We start from the raw sequence: 26,959 nt of genomic DNA, 5'->3' as shown, positions 1-26,959 counted from the left end.
GTAACTGACAGTTTCTATGATTTTGATCATTCTTTGCAGACTTCTTGAAAAGACCGCTGGAAAATTATGTGAAAAAATTAAAAGTACCTGTTCACGTGATTCGAATGGAACAGCGCTCTGGATTGATTAGAGCCAGATTAAAGGGGGCTGCTGCTTCTAAAGGCCAGGTCATCACCTTCTTAGATGCTCATTGTGAATGTACGGTGGGCTGGCTTGAACCTCTGCTGGCAAGGATCAAAGCTGACAGGTAATTATCCATCTATTGGTGCATGTTGGGGTTTTTTTTTGGTTGTTAAGAATTGTTCCAAGTGTTCTAATATAGCCTACAAGAAAATATCTACTTTCTGAAGGGCTGGATAAATGATGTACTTCTCATTTCTGTAAGGATAAAAGGCTAATTCAGTGCAAGTTTTAAAAAATAAAACTTGGTTTAAAGTGAAGCTTATATTGGGATGCATGGGATAATGTGTTAAATAGCAGGAGACCTGAGCATGAATGAAATTGAGAGAGCAATGGAATATGAGGTCTTCTGTCTGCAGCCTGGCCCATTCCTTCATGAATTTGGGAAGATATTCTTGAGGAAGAAATGGAGCCCTGATCTCATGTAACACCAACACTGTGAGCAAAACTGTCAGGCTTACTGTTTTCAGGTTCTCATTGTGATTTCTTCATTTTGTACTGTATTTGTATTGTGGAATTCTGTGCCGTGATTTGGTCCTCTGGGATGTATTTTTTTAAAATTAGAATAGTTACTGGAATCATACTCATCTACGCTGCAGTAACATAGCTTTGTATTTCTATCATAAGTCAATATTCACAACAGTTATATCCATGATAGTGAGATGGAAATCGTATTGAGAGGAAAAAAAACAACAAACAAGTGGGAGAATGGTCTGCTTTATAAAATATTCATACATTTGAGCAGTAACTCTGTAGTTGTGTGCTAGTCAGTTAGTAAACAGCATATCAAATAGACTAGATATTAAGTACGGTGTTAGAAGTCTCTGTTTTGTTGTTATGGTTATAGATAAAAATCACTTTTAACATTTAATGCTACAAAATATAGCTTTACATGATGAAAAAGCTGCAAGTAGTAATCTTTGTTCAGAAATGTGCTAAGACATAATACTAAAACTTAAGTTATCATTAATACACATTTTTGTGAGACTGTAATACATAAATTGTTACAATTTGTGCAAATGGCCATCTAAATTTCTTTGAATTTAGTTACAACCCTTGAATCTTTTTACAGAGCTTTCTGTGAGAGGAAACCTGCTTGAGGACTGTTATTTAAGTGTCTTTAAGATGATTAGAATTAGTTTCTGTGAGCATATGCCTTAATAATGTCAGGACAGTGACAAGGAAACCTTTCTGTTGACTTTGATGCCGTATTTATACTTTGTTGACAATGACTGTAATTTCTTAGTCCTGAGGGTGTGTAAGAATACTTCCCCAGAGCTAATGACCGAGTTTTAATTTCAAAACATTCAAATTACTTTGCTTAACTACAAATGAAAGCCCTTATTTTCTATAAAATCACGATGTAGCATGGAGAAAGCTATGACTGGTTTTTACATCTGCAGAGAGATAAATATTTATTACTGGTAATAATGTAAATACTATTTAAAAAAAAAGAGCTAGTATTGCCAAACTTACATCAGAAAAACACATTTTCATTTCGATGAATTAACTCTAGTTAGCAAGACAGAATTTGAGTATGTTTTACGGTAACAATCTATTAAGTACAATTGTTAAGAGATGGCATTATGAAAATTTAAACCGTATGTGTTAAAAATAAAATTAAAAAAAAACTAAAAACCAAAGCCCACACCTTTTTTCACAATTTAATTAATAGGCTTTTTGTTCTTTCCTTTTTCTAGGAGAACAGTAGTGTGTCCCATTATTGATGTAATTAGCGATGACACCTTCGAATATATGGCAGGTTCTGACATGACCTATGGTGGATTCAATTGGAAGTTAAATTTTCGTTGGTATCCTGTTCCTCAGAGAGAAATGGATCGGCGGAAAGGAGATCGAACCCTTCCTGTTAGGTAATGAGAAATTATTAAATTGGCTAAAACTTTCACCTGATGTTTACTTGTATCCTTTCCAGCTTAATCTTGTAAATACTTAATGAATTATGTTGTAGCATCATTTTTGTCTGGTTGAAGGGACAGCATAAAAGTTTTTACATGTATTGGTTGTTGATAACTTTAGGTAGCAATGAAGGAAGCAAACAGTTTGTCACTTTAGAAATACTTTGTCACTTTAGAAATATTTTTAAGTTATGTCAAATACCAGTCAATTACTAGCTTTTAACTAGTTCTTTGTCATGGGTTAGGCCGCTCCAGCAACCAAACCACCCCCCCTGAAGTCATTCACTCACCTTCCCCCAGCCCCAGGGATGAGGGAGAGAATTAAAGGAGAAACGGGAAACCCGTGGGTTGAGATAAGAACAATTTAATACAGATGATTTAATACACAGTGTAGATGCTTACCACCCCCTCGTATGCGAAGCCCGTCTCATCCTGAAGCTGCAATCCCGGATGAACATGAGGCCCCGAAATAGAGAGGGGGAGAGAGAGAGGGATAGTACTCCGAGAGTGGGAGTACTGGGAGAGAGAGAGAGAAAAAAAAAGGCAATAGAGTAAAAGCGCAGCAAGTGCAGAAGAGCAAAAGCAGCGAAAGAGCCAAAGCGCAAAAGCCCTTCTGTCCGGCTGACCCTCGCTTTTATACTGGGCATGACGCTGCATGATATGGAATACTAACTGGCCAGCTTGGCCCTCAATCTTAAGTCCAAGTACAAATCGTAAGGAGAGTCGTGGACCGCTTGTCCCGGCTATGCTCCCCCCTTATCCTGTTTTGCTCCTGCACACTGGCAAGAACATGGCAGCTGAAAAGTCCTTGAGACCTCAGTGCCAACCACAAACATCAACTTGCTATCAACATTCTTCTCAGAGCGAGCCTCTGAGTAAAACCAAAACATGGAGCTCTTCTAGCTGCTAAAAAGAAGAGCTAACTCTGTCCCAGCTAAAACCAGGACATTCTTATACTGATGCATGGATTTTTATTGAACCTTATTTTTATCTTTTATTCTAACAAAGTAAACCATATTTTGAAAAGATGCATTGATTTTTGGCGTGTGTGTGTATATTTGTGTGCGTGTGTGCGTACACGTATGACTTAAGGTCTTCAAAGTGCATGGATGGGAGGTGAATTTATACTTGCCTGTCATGTAGATCACAGAACTTGTGTAACATATACTTTTTAACAATTGCAAACTTACATTTTCTAGCCTTAATGTTATGAAAAGTGGGCTATATTTACTTTCCTCAAAGTTGAGGATATGGCCTTTACTGTTTTTTGTTTGTTTTTCTTTTAAGAAATTCAAAGGTCTTCTCAGGACATGTCTAATTGTATTCCCTCCTCACCCCCAGTTTCCTTTTAGGGAAAAAAGACCACATAAATTTTTAGTTAGGCTGTGACCTAGCTTGTATTTTATATGTTTTTCAGAAAAAGCCCAAAGCGTTTCAGGAAAATAAATGACTAGTGGTAGAAAATCATTTATGCTAAAAGTGTAAATAATTTGTATACTTGAAAGTTATATTGTCAACCTAATATATAATTTACCTATTGTGCATTTGTTGACTAAAAAAAATGGAAATTTGGGAGATGTTGCTAAAGTTAGGAGGAGCTAGAACAGTTTTATCTGTCTACCAATAAAGAATTCGTAAAGAAAATCTGAATGTAACACTGGCTGTACAGTTTTCTTGTATGAAGCAATAATAGTGAAAGCAAGCAGGCTGCTGCATAGCCTCCTGTAACTTTTTCAAGAACAGGCGCCAGGAGCATGAATTTCCTGTAAGAAACTGGTTTCTTTTTTACGAGTTACCAGGGTTGGAGGCAGAAGTCTTTTTCAGGAATGGCAGCAGCTTTCGAGGGACTGTTTCTCTATCCAGACTCCAACTTGAAGTGAGAAAATAAGGAGAACTGTCACTGACTGATTCCATCTCTGGAAAATTTTGAGCTAGCAAGTACATCAATGGTAACTGAATTTGGATGGAAGCCTACTGAGAAGGAACATGTTAGGAACCTTGGAAATAAAAAACCGTTTTGTCTGTGTGTGAAATGTATTTAAGTATATGTTTTCATAATGACTGATGCTTATTTTTTGTCTTCCCCCCCCCGCCCCCTCCCAGGACACCTACAATGGCAGGAGGTCTTTTTTCAATAGACAGAGATTACTTTCAGGAAATTGGAACATATGATGCTGGAATGGATATTTGGGGTGGAGAAAACTTAGAGATTTCTTTCAGGGTACGTAAAACTCTTTTCAGTGTTTTGTTACTCAGGACAGTGCATCTGGAGTTCTGTAAAATAAGGATCTGCTGCCTGTGTCAGTGTCCTCTCCTGTTGCAGTCAGCACTTTGTTTCCTGTCAAGTTCCTCCAATGGAAATACACAAAGACTGTGTCAGTGAAAAGTTCATGGTGAATATTTGTCAGAGCTTTGAGATTAAAAAACTGGGATGGTCATTCTGAAGAATGAATGCATGTGTGTGTTAAAAGGCATTCAGTTAGAAAAGCTAATTGGGGAGCATAAGTTAAGGGTGATGTCATCAGTGCACAGTTTAATGTGTCACTGAAACGTGAGCATGTCTGTTACAAACTCTCTCTTCTTGCTGTTTTCTAACTTAATGATTGCATGTTTTCATTTGGATGTAGACCTAACCAGCGTTGTTCTCACTTTTGTTCCTACCAAATAGCGCTATTTCCTTTAGTTTTGCTTATCAGCTCAGAGTATATAGGTGGATACTTCTGAAGTAGTTCAGCTTTCTGAATCTGCCCATTTTAGAGGTCCAAAATAAAATTTGAAAATATTTTCAGAACCTTTACTTGCAAAGTGTATGGGGTTTTTTACACGGAGATTCTGTTTCGTAATGGACTTTTTTTGATAGATCACCACCTGTTACTTCCCTGTAATTCACATGAGCCTTTTCCTTCCTTTGCTGTCGGCTTACTTAGTTCTCTAAAGCAGTCTCTTGCTGGTGCATTGTTTCTGGAGGCCTGATAGACTCTTTCTTACGCTACCTTACTCATGCTTGTGAGTGTCTTTATCTGTTGAGCAGGAAACAGGCATACTTTTCTCTTCCATGCAGTATGTATTTGTTCTAGACCTCAACTAATGTTGTTTCTCCAGTAATTTTAAAAAAAAGTTTTTAAACCTGTTTTTTTTTAACAACTTGAAACTATACAATAATTGTTCTATCACTTTCAGATCTGGCAGTGTGGTGGCACTCTGGAAATTGTAACTTGTTCACACGTTGGGCATGTGTTCAGAAAAGCAACACCGTACACTTTTCCAGGAGGTACAGGGCAGATAATCAACAAAAATAACAGGCGGCTTGCAGAAGTCTGGATGGATGAATTCAAAAACTTTTTTTACATCATTTCCCCAGGTGAGCCATCCAAACACATCCCATAATATGCTGGAGTTTGGCCTCTGGCTTCTGTGTTGTAAGCATTCCAGGTTGAATAGATCAGAAGTGATTTAAGTGAAACCCCGTAGCAGGAGTGGCAAAAGTAAACATCATCTGGCTTTAGAGTTTGCACTTCACTATCCAGAGCATAGGGGCAAGTTGCCAATATACTTGACTGATGATATTTATTATGTTTCTTAAAATGAATGTTAACAAAACAAGAGGATGTAAAATATAAGAGCAAATTTCCTATGAACTCAAACTTTCTGGGGAAAAAAAAAATGGAAGCCTGGGAAATACTGAATTATTCCTTTCCACTAAAGGATATTTTTGTTGCTGTTGGTTAAAAAGACAGAGACACAAACTTGGGGTAGCAACAGACATCCCCTCTAAATACTTGAGATGTTAGAGACATTTGACTTTAAATACTAAGTGGTAGTTTTATGTCACGTCTGCTTTTCCAGAGATAGATCTTTAAAACTATTATTTCCTTATGACTTATTTATTAAATCTGCATTAGTATTGAGATTTAAAAGCTGTAATACAATGTAGTATGAGTCTGAACAGTGTCAAATTTTGTATTAGAGGTTTTAAGAATACTTGTGAGAACAAGTGACTGCAAATTTATGGTTGTTTTTTGTCTTAAGAGAATGCATTTCTCAAGTAAGACTAAGATTTTTTTTTTTAGTTAAAAAAAAAATTCTTGCTGCTACTCAAAGCTTTTTAGTTGAAATTAGAAGCTAACAGCTTATGGTTACTGCCCTGTGTTGTTATTAATGAAGCATTATGAAGTCAAGCATGACATGTATAGATATTCAGAAAAGTTGTATATAAATAGGTGCAATCATTTTTGGTTAAGATTGCTTTTATGCATCCATGTCAGGCTGGATTTTAAAATGAGCTAAATACCTGGAACACTTAACTGTACAAATAACCTAATTCTTAAAACTAAATGTAAATTACTGAACACCATGATAAAGCTCTGTTACTTTGTATAATCTCTATATTCCTTCCATTTCATATGGTAAGTGAAAGCTAAAAAAGAAGTTGCGCTGTTTGAATTTTGTAGGCTTAGTGTTTTGATAGGACTTTCTTTCATAGCTTTGCAATATTGTGGAATATGCACGAGTTGTCCTGTTGGAGAAAAGGATTGAAAGAATTTAATTTAAAATAGAATACAGTAAAAATTTTGAAATGGTGAAAATAACTAAGCAGTTATCTATAACTGCACGTATATTTTCTTTCCTTGCAAAAGATGCATGTCTGCATAGTTTGTATGCTAATAACTTGAATGGTGGATAGGGATGTGTTCTTACCAATCTCCTCTTAGAGCATCTACATCTACTGACTGGCACACCATCTCGTTTGTATCTCCATGTCTATATTGACACTGCACTAAAGTTTGAAACTAGCATTTCCAAGTGTTTCAAAAACAGGATCATACAGTACATGAATAAGTTGGGTTATTCTGAAATTGGTTTGTTGCCTGGGGCTGTGAAGAGAGTGGTTAGTACTGTGGGTCATTCTTAGCTATGATGTAATACCTGTTGTTCAGAGAATGAACACATCAGCATACTCGGTGCCACTCATGCCTCTGACTCCCCAAATCCACCAAAGTTGAGAGAGCCAGTAGGTATTAACTAGAAAGGCTTACTATTTTGAGAAGTTGATAAACACCTTATTGGATACCAGAATAACAACAGTCTTATCTGAGCATTGCAGACCCAGATTTTTACCTGTTGACAGCAAATAACAGTGTGGATTTCAGTAAGTCTTTCTGGCCAATAGTTGTCTTAGGAACTCAGTAAATCTCTGCTACGTTGGGTCATTTAGCCATACTCTGCTTTTCCAGGTATTCTTCCAATATAAAAATTTAAATGTTTAATTCTTGCAGAATGATAGTCAGGGACCTTCTGGCAGAGTACAGTATGCAGCCTATGAAACTCTTCACTAGTTCAATGTGTACTTTCAATATCACTGTGACAGTTTCATGAGTTGTTGCAAGGAGCAAGGTGAGGATTTTTAAGCTGATGCAGGTTTGGAAGCCTGGGTGCAGATGAGCAAGGAAGACAGACAATCCTCTGTGCACCCAGGTTTTTCTCGTTAGTTGACATGGATGAGAAAATTAAATTTTGAAGGACGTAAGGTACTGACAGGCATCACTGAGCCTAGCTAACAAGAAATTTGTTTCCTCCTTTATATCCTTTCTCTTCTGCTCCCCTAAGATAGTGAATCACAGAGAGATTGGTCCAGGAAAGCAAACCTAAGATCTCAGGTAGCTTTCCCACTTCATGAAAGCTGTGTTGCCTGCAAAAAAAAAAAAAAAAAGACTTACTGCTTGAATGATAGGAACTCAAGAGACTTTTTAGTATTGATGTAATGTAGTTAAATGGAAAGCTACCCTCTTGAAAAGTAACCCTGTAATCCTTTTTTCTTTAATAAGTACAGCCTAGTAGAAATTGTTACTTGTCTGTTAAGCGTTTATGAATTTTAGAAGCCATCTCTCTGCTTAGAAGTGGTTTGGTACAGATGGAGGTTGGGCAGGAAAGTGTTGCAGCAGCCGCTGCTCAGCCAAAATCAAGCCATCTCATTGCACGCGGCGACTGCTCTCCATGGCAGGAATGGCATGAGCCATAGTCTTTTCTCATTAGCCAACAGGTTTCTTCAGTCATGCGTGACAGCACGATGCAGTTTCTCAGGCTGTTTCCTCTTAAATTTTCAAAAAATGGATCCAGCTTGTGCAGATGAATATTCTGATTCCTGACTCTGGTTGACCCGTTCTATGGTCTCTTCCACTATGTTATGATTTCTAGTGTTGGCCTTTCATTGTTTTCTTCAGTCTAACATACTGGGACGATGTTGTCCACACTGAGGCTTCATGAGACGGCGATGTCAGTCTAACAGCTTACTGTGAGGAGAGTGCCTTACTTTTCATGGCAGGTGTTGTGCTTTAGGCAGCTCCAGCAGCTGAACTCCACACAGCCGCTCGCTCACTCTCCCCCACCCCCGGTGATGAGAGAGGGAATTAAAGGAGAAAAGGAAAAGAGACTCATGAGTTGAGATAAGAACAATTTAATACTACTAATATATGAAAATACATATATGTATAATAATAAATATATACAAATGCGTGATGTACAGTGTAATTGCTCACCACCCCTTCACCGAGGCCCATCCCATCCTGAACTAACGATCCCGAAACAGTTAAGACCCAATACTACAATCCTGGACAAGCGAGAGGCCCAAAAAATGGAGCGCAAGACAGAGAGCACTCCGAGGGTGAGAGCTCCGGAAGAACAAAGGTCCTTCTTTCTGGCTGACCTTCATTTTTATACTGGGCATGATGCTGCATGATATGGAATACTCCATTGGCAAGTTTGACCCTCAATCCTAAGTGCAAATCATAAGGAGAGTCGTGGACCCTCTGTCACAGCCATGCTCCCCCCTATCCTGTTGTGCTTCTGCATGCTGGCAAGGACATGGGAAGCTGAAAAGTCCTTGAGACCTCAGTGCCAACTATAAACATCAGTACGCTGTCAGCGTTCGTCTCAGAGCAAGTCTCAGACTAAAACCAAACCACGGAGCTCTTCTAGCTGCTAAAAAGAAGAGCTGACTCTGTCCCAGCTGAAACCAGGACAGCAGGTGATAGGGCTTCGCCTCCCCCTACTTGTTGATTGTTCCTCTCCCCCTACTTGTTGATTGTTCATCTTGCTGAACTTGTCGGGATTATTTGCCCTGTGGGCTGTCTCTGCTGGTTAAGTGAGCACCTGTGTCAGCACGGGAGGTGCAGCAGGAATCCAAACCTGAGCAAGGGAAAGCTGCCTCTTTTTCCAGGAGCAACAGCAAAGCATCAGGCTGGCTTACTACAGCTACCTCCCCTGACATTCTCCTAACTGCTAATTAATGATAAACTGAAAGTTGTAGAATTTGTTGGTATCCTTAACCTAAAGGTGAAGCATAGATACTTTCAGACTGTGTGGTTTGCCTGTGCTGCACAAGTCTGAGTCCAGCTCCTACACATGCCCCCCTGCTCCTTGTCCAGCATGCATCCCTGTTGTTGAGCAGCCTCCCGTGTCCCCACTGGCGAGCTGAAGGCATCCCAAAAAGCAGCTCCAATGAGCTCGGGTGTAGAGGCTTGTCGAGCTTATAGAGAAATCAATTTTATTGTTGACCAAATGTTTACCCCAAAAGGCATCTTCCATTGCACTGGGGCTAAGTGCACGGGCAGAAGGCCTGGAAAGACAGCATTGCAGAACTACCTAAACGAGAGCCATCTAGACAGATACATAGATGTGTTATCCTGAAAACTGGATGAGTAGGCCTAGTTTCTAATCGCTGCATGTACTTGTCTCTAGCCAAGCATACTAAGTCAAGGCTCGGTATGTACGGACTGGAAATGGATAATGTTTTTATTTACATATATAATACATTTATTTATTTATATATCTATTTATTATTATATTTTAATATATTTTTATAACGTTTTATTATAGAGAGGACAGAGAAAAGGCTGAGTCCACATCTTGCAATCTAACTAAGCTCCTGTGTTCAAAATATGTATTGAGCAATTCCATATGTGCTTGTTTCCAGCTAGTATTCCCTATTAGTATTAATTGGAAATGCAAATAATGTAGCTTTTCCAATTGGTTTAAAATTATTATTGCTTATCGAGTTTCAGAATACTGAATAAAAACAAGTTCTATGATTCTTGACAGAAAACTAGTTTTAGGTGAAACAGTTTTCATACTGTGCTTTTGAAAATGATTGAGCAATTTATAATTATGATGAAAACATCATGCTTCTTTTTTTATTCAAAGCAGTTTAGCATAAATATATTGCCGCACATTGAACTTGGCAAGCAAATCTTCAGCTCTTTTGAAATTTTGAGGATGGCACTGTTGCAACATGGCTGATGGGAATATAAGGTGACAAAGAAAATCAAACTTGAAGGAGTATTCTACTGATACACATCATCATATATATGTTTTTGTAAAGTATAAGGAAATACCATTATATATTACTAATCAGAGTAGTCTAGTGCTGCATACCAAACTTCAAGAATAGTGACAGGACAAGCAAGTGCTGAGATGAATCTTACATTTGTTCAAAAGAACTGGGGTGGTGAGATTGGATGATTTGATGTGGGGGTTTTTTGCCTTATCGATACTTCATTTTTGAGTACATCTTTAAACATAATGTGTGTGGGGGGGGGAAGCATGCAATTGTCGCACAGCGAACAGCAAGCTGTGTGATAAATGGAATCATCATGGAGGTCCAGGCTTTTAATGTAGTTAGGATTGCAGGGATGGAAATCTGTATTGCATGGTTAAGTAAAGACAGTAGCAGCAAGTATTGTTAAATACTATTTCTGATATGTTTGGTTTGGTTGGGTGGATTTTTTTAATGAACCAAATCCAAATATTTGAAAGAACTAGTGGACATGATTGTCTTCCTTTATGATGCACGTACCTGTAGAGTCTGGCATAATTGTCTCCTGGGAGGAAGATTTGACCTAATTCTTGTTTTGTGGGATTTTTTGGTGGTTGTTTTTAAAGGCTCAGCTAAAAAAAAAAAAACCACCAAGTACAAAAACACTGGAAAGTATATGTCACTGTTGTGTGTATATAAATTTTACTGATATGTGGAGGAAATAATGATTTAGACAGGTACTTAATTTTTATGCTTTATATTTTTCAGTTTTCCTCCTTTGCTTTCATTGTTTTCCACAGAAGATCTGTTACCCATAAGTGACTGCTGCTGCACTGCATAGTGCAAACGTATAGGAACACTCAAGCTAGAGTAATATAGATAAGATACCGGAAACCTGGGAAACTGAGTAATTCAGCTTTGTTAGAGCTCTGACACCTCTAAGGCAGCTATACCAGTTTTGCTATCAGTCCATCTGCTAACCTGATGCTACCTGTAGTCTATGTGCCACTATATGGTTTGGTGCAGACCTAACTTCAGAGAGGATTTTTTTTTAAATCTTGCAGACTAGAAATGATTGAATGGAATAGAATACGCACCTTTTATTTCATTGTAATGGAGGAAAAGTCAGCTGGCTCTTCTCTTTCTACATGGTGACATTTAAAACTACTTCAAGAAACAGCGCGCTTGTATGCTATGAATACTTTGCATTTAATTCTTTATGATTGTGACTGGAATTCTTATTGCCGTTCAGTGATGTGACAAAGCCTTAACAGTGGTGTTTTCTGAATGTCAGTGCAGCAAACTGATGAATGAGTTTTGACTATCATAAGGTAGTTGTAAGGGTGGCATAACTGTTTGATCCGTCAGCTGCTTCTTCATCATGGAAAAATGAAGAACTCCATACTTGGCTGTGGCTGGTACAGCCTTTCTTCTCCTGCTTCATCATCTCTTGAGATAGTACTCCTTTTAGTGTAGAGGAAGTAGTAGCTTTGGTAAAGATAGGTCTCTGTTTTGGGGTGGTTTTTTAGTTTTTCTTGTGTTTGTTGGTTTTGAGATTTCTTTTGTAACTAGAAAGCCCAGACTGAAGTTTTCTGGGGTTCTATTCCAGGACATTTTAAAAATTCATTCAGAATATTCAAAATTTCATTAAAAAGCAAACTTTCCTTTGCCTTCATTCTCTTACCAGTATAATCCACTGGCATCTTTTTTAAAAGTCTTTAGTTTAAAAAAAAAAAAAGCAGCCTAAAAGCCTGGCTAGTGTTTTTTCTTTCTGGAATATTGGAATTACTACTGGTTTTATTGATATTTACAAACATTTAGCTGAAATTATGCTGTTATCTGTCTTAATTGAGTATAAATACACCATCTGCTGGCAGGTTGATTTAATAACACTGTATGCCAACTTTGAAATGTCTCAAACTCAGTTTCAAAAGGTCAACCGTTTTAGAGGTAATTTCAGTCCTCTGAGTGGAAGGATTTCTGAAATGGTATGCAACTGGAAGTCTATAGATGTAGTGACAGGTTAAGCCATATTTGTAGTTTGTGTGGGGAATTTAAATTGCTAGGACTTGGTTTTGTTCTCTTTTGGTTTGAGTTTTTGCTTGGTTTGGGTTTTTTTTGTAGCATATTACTTTTGACCTGTGTGGTATGGAGTGTAATGTGGAAAATAAGAATAGAGTGTGTTGCCTGAAAACAAAAAAAAATATCCGACACATAATATTATTGGAATATTAATGACAATGGTACTCAATGCTAGTGAGGTAGAAATATCAGCTGATCATGCACACCTCACTTAACCCATTTGCAGATGGGACTTACACAAATTAATGTTCAGAAGGAATTAAAACAATCATGAAGGCGTGGGAAGACACTGGAAGAATGAGCACTTTGATAAATGAGAAGCAAAGGAGAAAAAAGGAAAGTAAAATACCACAAAAAAAAAGATAACAATACTAATGGTGAACTTATTTCTTGCAAATGCTGCAATTATATTGAACAAATACTGAATTATTAAAGGATTAGTTCCCCGTATGAAGGCTGCTTTCTGACTGTTTCTTTGTGCAGTTAGGCAGATGATGAAGGGTCCAGCAGGTGGTACCTGGCTTAGAGAATTAAATTAAAATGGAATTCTCCTTGCTTCACAGAAGGAGCCTGCTATCTTATGCTGCACATAGATATGTGCCCCAGTTGCCATTGGGGATAGAATGGCATTAGAGACTACAACAGTTTCAGTCTTTCTCCTGTGATAACTTAGTAAACAATTACATTCAAATTGTTCCACAAACCACAGGTAAGAAATTGTCACGTGTAGCACAGATGTAGTGATTCTATCTTTTGTGTGATTACCTGGAAAAAGAAGTCACAGGTAGAGCATAATATGAACATATGAACAGCATAATGCGATATTACAAATTTTTTGTGTGTGTGTAGAGGTGACTTTCTAAAGAGAAAGTCTTTCATGCAAGCAGTGTATTATTCTGATTGCTTTTGTATTAAGTAGAGTTATGTAAAGTTTACTAACAGCCATTAAATAAAACTTGTTTGTTTCTACAGGAGTTACTAAAGTTGATTATGGGGACATATCGTCACGACTTGGACTAAGACGCAAGCTTCAGTGCAAGCCTTTCTCCTGGTACCTGGAGAATGTTTATCCCGATTCCCAAATTCCACGCCATTACTTTTCTCTGGGAGAGGTAAGATTTTATCGTATGTGTGTGTTTACCTGTGTAAGGTATGTTGCGCAGTAAGTTGTATGTATTCTGATCTGAGCAGTACAAACAAGTTATCTCCAGCAAAGCTTTAAGTATCTTGCAGTTGTATTCCTGTGATCTGTAAAATGCTGTATCTGGCTTCTCAGTGGGACAGAAAACTGGACTTTGGTATACAGTGTTGTAATTTGAATATTTCACCTTTTTTACTACAGTATTAAACGTCACATGGAAGGGCTTTACAAATATTCCCTCAGAAACACATAGTTATGGATAACTTTCTGTATAACGTTCTCTATGTAAAGTATGAGCAGAGTTTTTATTAAAAAAAAAATAGACCAGGTCAAGCAAGGACTTTGCCTAAAAACAGTTCTTAACTTTAACCCCAGAACCCTCTTCAGTGACCAGCAAGTTCCAGTGATCTGCAAGCCTTAATGGGTATTTTTCTTTTTTTTCTTTAAAGTTTAAGTGACTGCAGAGGTAGTATAAATGATGCTGCCCTAAGTAAGTAGGAACCTATTCTCCTTTACAAGTCACGTTTAGCCAAATATTGAGCCTGTTGTAGCGTGATTTTGTACTGTTTGATTTTAAAAGAAAAGTTTTTAACAAAATGGTGCAGACATTCATGCTGCTGCATGGATATCAGGAGACTGATATTCATGCCTACTTACTATATAGTAATACAGGAATTAAGAGTGTAACTCAAGAAGTGAGGAAATTGAACCTAGTCACCCATGATTTCAAAGGAAATTAAACCCACTGCACCTAGGAGAGTGCTTCAAAACTTCTGGCAGTTTTGGACTGGACGTTGTGTTGTGTCTGTTCTGTTGTAGTTGAGTCTTTGAGCAAAAAGTGTCCCCAAGATTGAAAGATCCCCAAAAGAAAGCAAAGCAGCAGGATTCTGTAACCTGGTAGCTTGAACGTTTGCTTGGGAGTTTGTGTCTCGGATAGGAACTGTACAACGAGAGACCACCGTGTTTTACATGTCATTCACATAACCTCTGGGTGTATAGCAGAAAGAACTGGTGCCAGTGTGGTTTGAGATGGGCCTAGTTCTCTTCTAAAAACAACCACCTTTGTGCTCTTTTTCACTCTCAGATAAGAAATGTGGAGACAAATCAATGTCTGGATAACATGGCAAGAAAAGAAAACGAGAAAGTTGGAATCTTTAACTGCCATGGGATGGGTGGCAATCAGGTGATGCTTTTTTTCATGATCTTAATGTATTGAATTATTTGGAACACTACTTCTCATGACAAATTTTTCAATTATTTCAGTAGTTATCCTTAAAATATACTGAAGTTGTAAAGTTTAGGAAATCCTCATTGAAGAAGATGCCTGTAAGAGGAAATGCATGAGAAGATTTGTGAGTGGTTTGTCATCTGTAGGTTTTTGAGGCCTGATTGCAACAGGGTTTAGATAAACTTTCAATCAAAAAGTGAAATGAGGACAGGAGGAGACTGCTATATGCTAGATGTCACCTCCTGAAGGTTCTCTGGAACTGTCTCCTGGTTAGACCTCCTGATTGACATGGTGATTAAAAAAAAAAAAAGCCTGTAACTGAAATGCAGTTTTTAATGTACATTTTTCTGGGTGTCAGTTCTGGAATTAAATTTACATGGTTTTTTGTTCTACTTTGGTAATAATTCTTGATGAATTGTTTTCCAATATAAAGAGATTACCCGTGTTGGGGGATCTTCCTGTTTCTATGTGGGAAGCAGTCTGCAGGTAAAAAAAAACGTCCATTTTGACTAAAGAGCTTGTTCATGCAGTGTTTATATTTATTCCCTAGCCCCCAAAACTTTCTGTACATGCCAAAGGGAAAAGAAAAAGAAAACTAGTTGATATTAATGAAATAATGCACAAATGTTTCCCCCTACCCCAGGAATCTTTTAGTTGAACTTTTTTTTCAGTTCCTCTCATTCTTTTTGTCTAGGTTTTCTCGTATACTGCCAACAAAGAAATTCGAACAGATGATTTGTGTTTAGATGTGTCCAAACTTAATGGCCCAGTAACAATGCTCAAGTGCCACCATCTAAAAGGAAATCAACTTTGGGAATATGATCCAGTGGTAAGTCTTCTAATGACTTGTGACGTTAAAATAAGACAACTTTGATTTTTACGTGAGCTTACAGAGCAGCATGTTCCAATGTGGAATCACTATTTGAAAGTCAAAACAGGAACCAAAGTCAGGATTACGTTCCCTCTGTTATTAATTCATGGTGTAGTAAGTCAATGGGCATCTGTATAGATTTAATTACCTGGTTAGTTTTGGGAGAGCTTTTAGAAGAATGTTTTCAAAGTGCTTTTGGATCCTCTGGAGAAAAGTAGTCTGCTAGTGCAGTATTACAATGAGATCAACGATGGAAAAGCATTCCAGGTATCTACTGAACCAGTAAAAGGTAATGCTAATGATCTTGTGACAAATTCAGCACCTGATGTCTTACCTTGCACAAGGTTAAAAGGAAATTATTTTCTAATTAAAAAATCAGCATCCCAAAATTATAAAGAAGATTTTGAATTTCTAATCGTGTTATGTTTAAGGTAGAGATGCTTAAAATAATTTTATTTTAATAATTTTCTTTCTTGTACGTAATGTTCAAATCTATTTTGAAGTTCATATGTTGAACTGCCAGATTTAGAAATCATTGACTGTTGATCCATTCATCATTAATTTGATTTGCAAGCTTGAAAAATAGTTTTGATTGAGTAGTGCAGTGAAGAACTCTGACTTTTGGCATGGCTAGTTAGAAAAAAATTGCACTCAAGCTTGTTAATTTAAAATCAGTTATTGCAAAAGACAGTCGTGAGTCAATTTTTGGAAGAAGAATCTTGCCAGTATAATAATGATGACTGTTTAATATAGAGAAGATGTAGATATTTAGCTACTAAGAATTCATTTCACTGATTATTTTTTCTTAAAAAGAGGAGGGGGAAAAAAAGGGGGGTTATTTCTAACTAAATAAACTTGCTATAGATTTTAGTATCTGACGTGTTAATGAAACCTACAGCCTTTAAGACTAAAAGGAAATACGTATGAATGGTGCTTTTTTGATTGAGATGGCAGTTAATGTGGAAGACAGTGGATCTCTACTAGGATTTCTGCACATTGCTAGTGACTGCTGATAGGAGACTGCAAAAAGCTGTTGAAGGTGTTCAGGATTAACTGTTAATTGAAATGATTAAATCTGAGTCTTGGGAGCTATTCGTTCTTGTTCTTTGTGTAGTTAGTTTACCTGACTTAAGTAAATAAGGTGAGTAATATTACTACATGGAGTGATTCACCAAGCAAGTGCTTTTTATTTTTTTTCTACCTTATCGATGGTAAGAACCTAATTGCTGTAGTCTGTCTTGCAGTGATTGCCACAGACTGCAAAACAGACTTCCCCTATGTCCATCCTCAGCCATAAATTCGGTTGTATGTGTTCTTTCTCTTTATTCTACCAATCTAGGTTTAATCTTCAGAACTTTACTGAAAGCTGGCTAATAAAGCACACAAATAAGTTAGAGAATACTTAGCAAGAACTCCTGCCCACATAGTTAGGTGATTTTTCTATAGGTTTTTTCTCCTTCTGCCTTTTTTCAGAGGGCATATAAGAAGCCCCTTTCCCTTAATATCTACTAGGAAGAAAAAGAAAGGGGGTGGCAGGGAAGTTTTGTGTTAGTTATTTGTCTACTTAAGTCTATTCCAACTCCCATGTTCATTCTTCAGCTCCTGCATGACTGCAGGAGATTGACGTGCTCAGGTTTTTGGTTGGGTTTTTTTTACTCTTTGCTGCTTATGCTTATGCCTGCCTGTTCTGCTGCTTTTCAGTCAGTCCAGTGTCCCGGTTGGGCTGCTGAGTAAGAGAAGAAATACTAATAGCAATGCCAGTCAGTACCATAGACAAGCTGATGCACTGAGGAGTAGCTGTAGTACGGTGGCAGGAAATGCAGCTTCTGAAGATCTCTTCTCCATGAGGATAGTGTGGAGGTAGACGGTGTATGGAAGATTGCATAACTAAGATTAGTAGGTATTGGAAAGCATATGCAAGTATGTGAATTTGTACACATCATCTTTAAAAAAAAAAAATCTTCTTTAAAAAAAAAGTGAGTTTTGTGTCCCCAATTGAAAAAAAAGTGTACTTTTGAATACACATTCAATGTGGTCATTCTGATTTGATCAAAAATACTATTATAAGTAATAATTAAAGTTGTATGTTTTATCATAGAATCACAGAATGGTTAGGGCTGGAAGGGACCTTCAAAGGTCATCTAGTCCAACCCCCCTGCAAGGAACAGGGAACAGTTTTACCAAACTTTTATTTCTAACTCCTCAAAGATGCCTAGCTGTATAGTCCTATTTAAAAAATGGTGGATATTACTTGATAAAGAACGTCCTTTAGGAGTTCAGACTGTTCTATTTTTCATGAAGCAATGCTTTTAGTATCTACAACATCAAATAGCATATATAAGTGTTCTTTAGAATGGGCATCTAGAGTCAGTAACCAAAGGGTCTTGTCTAGTTCCTACTTAGCTATGGGAGAACTTTAACGGCCACTAGAAATTTTTTTGTTAGCTTATGCCTGGTGATTTTTGTAAAACATTTCTTTTCATTTTTGTCTTCAAGAAATTAACCCTGTTGCACGTGAACAGTAACCAGTGCCTGGACAAAGCCACCGAAGAGGACAGCCAGGTACCCAGCATCAGAGACTGCAATGGCAGCCGCTCCCAGCAGTGGCTGCTTCGCAATGTCACCCTTCCAGAAATATTCTGAGAGGTTCTAAAGAAAAGCAAGGATTGACTGGGCTACCTCGGCTGATACTTTGGCTACACTGTTAAGTAGCAACAGAAGAAACTTCTGCTCTGCAGAATCCACAGTTTGTCAGCTGTTAGAACTCCTGCAGCTTCTCAGTAGCTGTGAACAAGCCTTCCTGTACAAGGATGTGAAACTACCACACATACTAGTGAAACTGCACCCACTGATGTTTACAAGATTGAAAGAGTTTCTTCCAGCAAGTAATTTAGAAAATGTTTGAACAGTGGAAACATAATCAATGAAATAGTCTCTCTGAAGAGCTGCATATCGTTGTAGTTTGCTTGCACATCAGTAACCTCTGCTGAAAGTGCTGTTGCGATGAAGAAAGTTCCAAGATTTTTTTTTCCCTGGTTAGCAGTGGTAACCAGACTACTAAATATAGATCCACAAATAAACGAGAGTGCTGGAAACCAGATTCAGTAACATGAAATAAGAATTCTGTGGTTTAAAAACAAAAAATAAACAGGGTTTAATGGAAACTAAATCAGAACTATGACAAGTACAATTTGTTATAGTGAAGTATCAAATTTATATGTAGATTTTATACCTCACTGGGGGAAAATAACCAAGTCAAAAAGGCAATTGTTTCTCTTTTTCAATTGTGTGATAGTCCATAAATACTTTTTTTTTCCTGGTGGGTCTTAAAATTGTTTTGGGCGCAAAAAAAATGAGCATAAGAATAAACTTAGCTCTTGAATGTCAGATCAACTTTTTTCATTTTTTATTTTATTTTCTTGGCCATTGGAATTGTATCTTTTTATTACTGTCTGAAAACTGGAGGTTAACATGCTGTCTAACTTTTTTTTTTCTGTCCAGACCTGCCATTTCTGTTCATACTTGGGTCAGTCAGCTTATGGACTTTCATGGCCAAACAAAAGATTTAAGTACACTTTGAAATTAAGTTAACTTGACGGAATATGCTTAGCACCCAAGACTCGTACTACTGTACTATGGTTTTATTTTCATAGCAATAATTCTTTTGTTCCTTCTTTGATTTCAGTCATCAGAAAGACAGAAGAAAAGATACATGATTTGGGTAGCAGGACATTGGCAAAACTGAAGGTTTTCTGGAATCCTTTTTCACTTCATATTCAGATGTGCTTCATTGTCAAGTGCATATTTAGATTAGACTCTGAATTGTAATGTTGATCTGCTGCTTTTTTTCTAATAAAACCTAAAGAAAAATAGCTAAATTGGCATGGTTTTTAAAGTTAACATAGCCAAAAGCAATATGACTATGTCATTACATAGGTCTGCATTTTTTAACTGAATTGCTTTGTTTTGTTAAGAAAAATCTGTGTGGGCTGATCTTGAAAATGAGCCACTGAACACTCAGTATACATTGAATTTTCTTTTGGAAAGAAAAATAAGATTTGCTTAATGGAGAGGATATTTTTATGATAAATGTCATTGTTTGGCCAACTGTCCTGTAAAGCAAATTAAACCTAGACTCATGCAAAAGTTGTGTGGAATTATATTTGGCTGTTTATGGCCATTTTAAATTTGCTATTTGAAGTTGCTTTAGTCAGTGTTATCTCCCTTATTTCTGCAGCAGTACACAAGAGTTTTCATGCACAAAGCAGGGGAAATGTTAACAAATTGCAGTATTGTGTTGCTACTTTAAAAATACGTAAGATGAGATGATGTGGGATTAATATCAGATAAAGCATCTAAATATCTAACTGTCTTTCGTTGACCCCTCTGTTTGGATAGCCCTTCAAATCTTACAAGGTCGAAGTGGATTTATGAAAGTAATGGTGTGGTACGTTTATCAGCCAAATATTGAAATGTTCCAAGATGACTTAAAAAAAAAGTCTTGGTGGTTATGTGAGAAGACTTATTCTTTTGGTATGGTCATTGAAGAGGATGGGATGGGTGACAATGTCATCATTTGTAATTGGTATATTTTCTTACTCCTTGGATATTCTGTGGTCCCTCCTGCTTTTATACGAGTTCTGAAGTACAGTTTGTTATTGTCCGATACTACATATTAGCCACCAAAATACTGTTTTCTGCAGTGTACCAGTGAATGATGATTCCAGTCATGTTTTGGATTTTATTTTAGTTTATCTTAGCAAACTAGCACTTTCTGGAAGGGGCATAGTATGTGAAAAATGCGGTTATGTGTTAGTTCAGAAACAATTTCCAAAACTCAAAATACATCCCTTCAAAAACACTGCAAGCAAAGAGGCTCTAAATAAGAGGTGCGTAACCTTTCATCGAATGAGAAGCAGCAGCATCAGAAGTGCAGCGTTCAAGTCCTGCAAGTTTTCAAAATTTCTTAATTCACTATTTCAGGTTTCATAAGTATACGCCACATCACTGGACACACAAAAACGAATGCATTTTTGCTTTGTGTTTTTAACTCTTAAAATTACCATTGTAATACCCTGATAACAAAACTTAAGTGCCATGGCTTGTAATGTAACTAAACCTGTAAGCAGGCCTCGACATCACTATGATTTTGACCTTTGTCAATTCAAGCATTTTATATGTTGGTCACATAAAACTGCAGTTAAAAATCATTGCACAACTGAAAACTCACATATCAAGTTGTTAGCTTCCGAAAGCTGAAGTAGCAATCTGATTTCCAGGCGATATACCTTACTGGTCCTTACCTGCAAAGGAATCCCTCTTTCCCTGCTGAATACGTGGAGGGGAAGCAGCAGATGGGAGAGTGCCTGCAGACTCTAGGTGTTTGGCTCAAAACCCCTTAGCTCCCCTGGGTGGTAACTGGTGGGGGTTGACTGACGGTGGGCTGTGCCCATCTCGCCACGGCACGTGCTTAGCAGTTGCACAGGCTGCGTTGGTGGACACCACAGGGCTTCTGCAGAGATTCCCTGTCCCTCTAGTACTGCACATTTCAATGACTCTGTTGTATTAAGCAGCTTTCAAACGCAGCCACAGAACAGCTTCCCCCACACCGTTTTCTTCTAGCTTCCCTTTCCTCAGAGATATTCAGTTAGAATTTCTTCAGTTAGAATTTTTAGAACCTGTAGCTATTTTTATTTAACCTGTTCTGAAAAAAAATAACCAACCCAACCATTGTGTTTTTTCTTACTGTGTGACATACCTGTGGTGTTAGGCATATGAATAATTTCTAGTAGAAAACCCGCTCTGCTCTCCAGTGCCTCTGCGTTTATGGCTGCTTTGTACAGATGAAATGTAGGAAGGGAAAAAAAAACAAAAATCACTGCTGTCTTTGACATTGGTAGTAAATACAAGCAAGGTAAGTGAAATAATCAGTAGTTCCATTTTGAAGAGAATCAGTAAGCTTTTTGTGCTTTTTCTGTCCTGTACTCAGTGTGTTTAGCATAAATTTCCTCTACACTCTCTAAAGACAATTTTCTGTTCTCCATCTCTTCTTATTTGGCTCCGTGAAGACACTTCGTGAGAAACACCAGTGCCTTTTAACTGAGTTGAAGTGTATTGCGTATTATGGCACAAACATAGGGTAACTATGCTGTGGCAGGTCTAATCAGGTTATCTTCAGTCTGTTTAGATACTGAAAGTCAAAAAGCAGTTATCTGTGTGTACATGCAACTGTGAATGTTTGTGTCTCGATCTGCCAGTGTGTTTTATCAGCATGAAATTACGTTGTATTTTAGTGGCTTTATTTTTATGGTAGCGCTGTACAAAAGGGTTTAGCAGTCACTTTTCATTTTATCGCAGCAACAGTCCTAGTCTGAGATAGGTACTGTAAGCAAAAGAGAGGATGTCTGTTACAAGTTAGCAGAGAAAGTAAGATAGTCTTTCCAGTTCTTACTCTGCAGAATGCTGCTTAGTTGCTCTGTTTGTTCAAGTAATGTAATGCATTCAGAGATGAGCAAAACCTCGGCAGATTTATTCTGCCATATATCCCCTTCAACATAAGTAAGGAGATGCAAGTATGCTTCAGAAGACTAATTGAAAAATAGTTACTCAAAGCTTTCCTTCATTTCACAATTAGCAATTCCTCCATGCTTTCAAATGAAGAAATGCGGGAAAATTTGTTACACATAGATTTTAATAGCTTTAGGAGCCTTGCATCTTGTTTGAACTTAATTGTAGTATTAGAGATTTAGCGTCGGGCAGGAATATGTCAAGCTAAAATGATCAAACTTGCACAATGTCAGAGTGCTATTTGCTCTCAGGCCTATAAGAACATGTCTTACAATCATCTTAAAGCAAAGAGTTCCCAAGCTTGTGCCTTACTCTAAACACTCAGTTATTAAACTGAGAATTGTTCAGCTAAACATAGTTGTGATATGGGAACATGATGCACATGCCGTACGGTACTTTGAATAACAAAATAGTACTTTTTGTGTAATGAAAGTTTTTAACATGGAAAACAAAATTGGCACATAGCTAGTAGGTTATCTAGAGACTAGAAATTATGACATTGAGATAAAAACTAACTCACTACATTGTTCACTTCTTTTCTTTTTGAATCTTGGAAAATACATTTGTACAGTTCTGCTTGAATTTCATGCAGCGTCAACTGATCCTTACCATGCTGAGCTCTTCAGCCAGGTGATGCTACTCCATATCAAAACCAAACTCTGAGATGAAAGCAAACTGCTACTTCTGACAATAAACTAAGTAATTGTCATAGCACCGGTTCAGGGCATAGATATTAACCTGCCTCTGAAATGATCGTTACTGGTTTCCTTGTCTACTACAGTAGTAGTTCTTTTGGTCAGTTGTGAATGCATCATCTTTCTTTGAGTAGATGGATGTCTTTAGGAGATCTCAAATAACCTTGATATTATTCATGATTTGTATTTGTATTCTTCAAAAAAGCTTTTTGGTCTCACCTCTTGTGGAGTTCTCTCTTGTTTTTATCACCTTTCTTGGAGTCACTTTTTTTTATTCTTTCAAAGATTGGATTATGGTGTTTAAGGTACTGATGAGTTCATATATTGCCATTAAGAGATGTACATTATTTCTATGTTATCCATTATGCATTCTAATAGTGCATTAAGTAAATGTTTTCATTAAGTGATCCTCAGTGGCATTTTAGTCTTCTGAACGTTTAGCTTATAGGAGTAATTCTTTGTTCTATTTTGGATTAAGTTGAATCTATAGATTTTTGCTTTCTTTCCTTGTATGCTATTTAATCACCTAGCTTTGATTATTTTGCTGTCTTAAATAACTCAGACTTCTTTCTTGGTACTTTAAGCTACTGGCTCAGTCACAAGTTTCTGATATTCCCTCTTTTGCTTTTCTCTTTGGTAGGAATGAACGTTTGCAGGTCATCTAGTCCAAACTCCTGCAAAAGAACAACTGACTGCAAAGTTAGATCAAGTTGCTCAAGGTCTTGTCCAGTCAAGTTCTCAGTATCTTGAAGGATACGACCTTCTGGCCAGCCTGTTTGCTTGACACCTCTCATGGTGAACATTCTCCACCCCCTCCAAATGCCTAATGGCAATTTCCTTTCCAGCAACTTGTCTGTTGCCTCTCATCTTTTCACTATGCATTTCAAAGTTGATCATAAGTCTTTACTGTTTAGATACTCTGTCTGCTATGTCGGTTCTCTGTTTCTGAGACTATAACCAGTTGGCTATGTGTAGTTTATATACTGAAAGTGAACTACTAATAGAAAGGAGATTAAACCAGTGTTTTAAGAGACTTCACCACTGCTTCCTCTAAATTCTAGAAATATGCCTTTCCTACAAACTTGCCTTTGGCAAAGGGAGGCACCTATCCTGTGATGTGGTCCAAGAAAAACTGTTGGGTCCAGGTCCAGTCCACAGGAACTGGGAAAGGAGCCCAGCCTTCATTGCTGCGGCAACATCAGCATTGGAAATATTCAGACCAAAGAATTTGAGAATAAGTTTTGTAGTTGCCGTGGCTGCTCAATGAGGAGATCTGGATTGTTTCAGAGCAGAAACCTTGTTTCGAGTTCAGTGAAAACAGGAAGAGTTTTCTAGCTGCTGTTTTCTGTCATGGTTTTGCTGTATGTGATTGATTAATCAGGGTATCCAGGTCTCTAATGGATCTTTTTGATCTGAAAATGTTTTCAGGTAGTAGTTAACCAGGTTAGCAAAGTGGTAGCTTCAAATCTATGCCGGTTAGATGGACACAGCTCAAATTCATGGTAAATATTCTAGGATCTTGGGATATAACAGCTGTCACTATGGATGATTGCAGTGATATGGTAAGTGATGGCTTGTTGAATGCCAATGAACCCTTTGCTTGCAATTTCTCCTGTAGTCCGTTAAGTCAGGGAAATGCTGGAACTGGAAAGCGTCGTTTCCATTACCAGGATAAAGAATCTCTCCCCATGTGAAATGAAAAAAGAAGTGTATCCTTGAGACGGTGAGATCAAGTTGCAAATGTAATTCCATTTAGATGTGGCTGTACTAATATGGTGAATGAGCTACAGAGAAATTTCAAAACCAAAAGTCTTCTCTCTTGTTCCCAGATGCTGAAAACCACAGGAACCAACTCTGTATTACACATATTTATGGCTTGCTTGAATGTAGTAGCTCTCAAAAATCACCCTTTGAAGTCAAAGCCAATCATTCTTCTGATCTGGCCTGGGTTTTTTAGGATCTTGAATGTGAATTACTAAAAGAAAAAGCAAAGAATTATTTAATTGCAGATCGTACATATGTGCCTATTTATGCGAAGTAGTTCAGACAACACACATTAAACCATTTCAACCAATTACAACTGTGGTTCAGCCCCACAGCAGGATTGTGTATACCCTGTCACTTGAGAGGCTGTTTTACTTCTGTATTATACATTGTAGACGTGCCTGTCATGTTTGGTGCATAAGATGTAGTCAGTGCCATCTTAAGCCTGCTCAGTCAGGTCCCTAGTGCAATGAAATGCTTCATTGTTCTCATTCCTTTTCATGGTTCTGGACTGCTAGGAGGCATTGAGGGCCATTTCCACTTTTCCGCATTGTATTCTCTCCTTGAAAAGTGCATTTCGGCCCTGTGCAACAGTGCTGAAATACATCCTGAAGGAAATTGTATCTTCTGAGTCATGGGGTTTTTTTTCTGGCTAAGGACTTGCCAGAGAATGGATCTCTTGAACATGTCATGATCAGTCCCCTAAGACATGCTTTGCTTCTCTGATGCTTCATTCCAACTGGATCACTGACCTTCCAGCCTCGTAAAAGCTTAAGAGGCCATTTGAGTATAATCCATTAACTCAACTGGTTCCTGCAGTCAGATTTATGACAAACATTAAGGGTGATCCTAAGTAATCACTGACATCACCAAAAATAAATTCATTGTTTTCTTCATTTTTTTTTTCCAAAAATCCCACTCCAACTCCCAGCACTTTGTCAACAGAGGTTTTTTTTTGGTTTTTTTTTTTTTGCTTTGTCAGGACAGTAACTAGAGAACTCTTCAACTACGCTCAGGCATAGGCATTTTAGAGCTATCGATTTCCTCCAGCTCAGCACACCTGGTCTGCTCTGTAGTTGGTGTTGGAAGCCACTTGCCTGTGGGCACCACTCTGCTGCTGCTACCACACAGCTTGTCATGGACAGGAGGTGGTGCAAACCTTCCCTTCATCTAATCCCACAATTACTAAAGGTGCCTGAAGATTGCAGACCTGGCTTGTAACAGTGTAGATGGATGGCTTTGTTTTGAAGGTCACAAACTACCAACTGAAACGTTTTCTTTTTTATTGGTTGAACTGATTTGGTACTCGGTAAGGTGGGAGCCTCTATCCCATTTTTGCCTGGATAGCTACTTAAAAATGCTTCCATATGAAGCATTTCCGTAGAGGAGAACCAGTTTGTTGGCTCATAAAGAGGGATGAGGCCATGTTATTCTGAGCAGGCGATGCCTTTTGCATGGTGTTTCACCAATATCTGCTGGGATGCTGCGTGCAGCTGACAACACACTGTAAGCAGCTGGTATAATATCCACAACACCACAAAATGTTGTGTTTTGGTGCAGAAGCAGTTGTCCAATGATACTGGTGCACTGAGCCTCAGATTTGCTTGTGGCTCATTTACTGCATACTCTGAACTTTCTGGTGCACAGACTGAATTGATTCAAGTTCCTATAGCTTGTGTAGGAAATATCAGAGGAATGTGTAATGGACTTTCTGCCAGAAATGAGGCCGTTTGAGTCTGCCTGTTAATTGCATGTTTGACTTGGACGTCAACAGGACACATTAATTGTTCTCATCCTGTCAGTGATGTGTGGGAAATTAAAGAAGAGGTCCATCAGATGTGAATTCTGGCTGTTGGCCTGGAAAGGCTGATGTACAAGTTTCCTTCGTTTTTCAAACAGATGACAGAACTAGACTCACAGTAGTGATGGCAATGGTGGTAATAGCTGATGTGATTTGGTGGGGACTGCAGCGATAGTGGGAATGTCTTTGTTGCACTCTCAAAGCTGTTCAGTGATACTGTCCCTTCTCCCAGACCTCCTGATGGACAGCTGTGCAACACTGCACCTAACAATTCTCCTGTGCTTGGTCTAGGGCATTGGTGTGAGACAGCTCTTTCAGGAGCATACATCTCTTCTGCTTTGCAAGATCTTCTCATCAATGGCAAAAAGGGTTACGCAGTGTATACCTATGTATAATTGATTTT

The 26,959-nt window shown here is 37.9% G+C and overlaps 1 protein-coding gene across 1 annotated transcript in view; it reads left to right on the top strand.

Moving 5' to 3' along the window:
* Positions 1-19,760, top strand: part of GALNT1 (polypeptide N-acetylgalactosaminyltransferase 1) — a 67,666-nt gene extending 47,906 nt beyond the window's left edge. The window contains exons 5-12 of the mRNA XM_009982358.2: positions 40-247; positions 1,881-2,051; positions 4,200-4,317; positions 5,277-5,457; positions 13,462-13,601; positions 14,715-14,813; positions 15,553-15,687; positions 18,226-19,760. Of these exons, the coding sequence (XP_009980660.2) occupies positions 40-247; positions 1,881-2,051; positions 4,200-4,317; positions 5,277-5,457; positions 13,462-13,601; positions 14,715-14,813; positions 15,553-15,687; positions 18,226-18,372 (1,199 nt within the window). The 3' untranslated portion in view covers positions 18,373-19,760. The remainder of the gene's footprint in view (positions 1-39; positions 248-1,880; positions 2,052-4,199; positions 4,318-5,276; positions 5,458-13,461; positions 13,602-14,714; positions 14,814-15,552; positions 15,688-18,225) is intronic.
* Positions 19,761-26,959: the final 7,199 nt, after the last annotated feature.

Source organism: Tauraco erythrolophus, chromosome 3, assembly GCF_009769465.1.
Source record: "Tauraco erythrolophus isolate bTauEry1 chromosome 3, bTauEry1.pri, whole genome shotgun sequence".
Taxonomy (NCBI): Eukaryota; Metazoa; Chordata; class Aves; order Musophagiformes; family Musophagidae; genus Tauraco; species Tauraco erythrolophus.
This window is presented reverse-complemented; position numbering and strand designations above follow the sequence as displayed.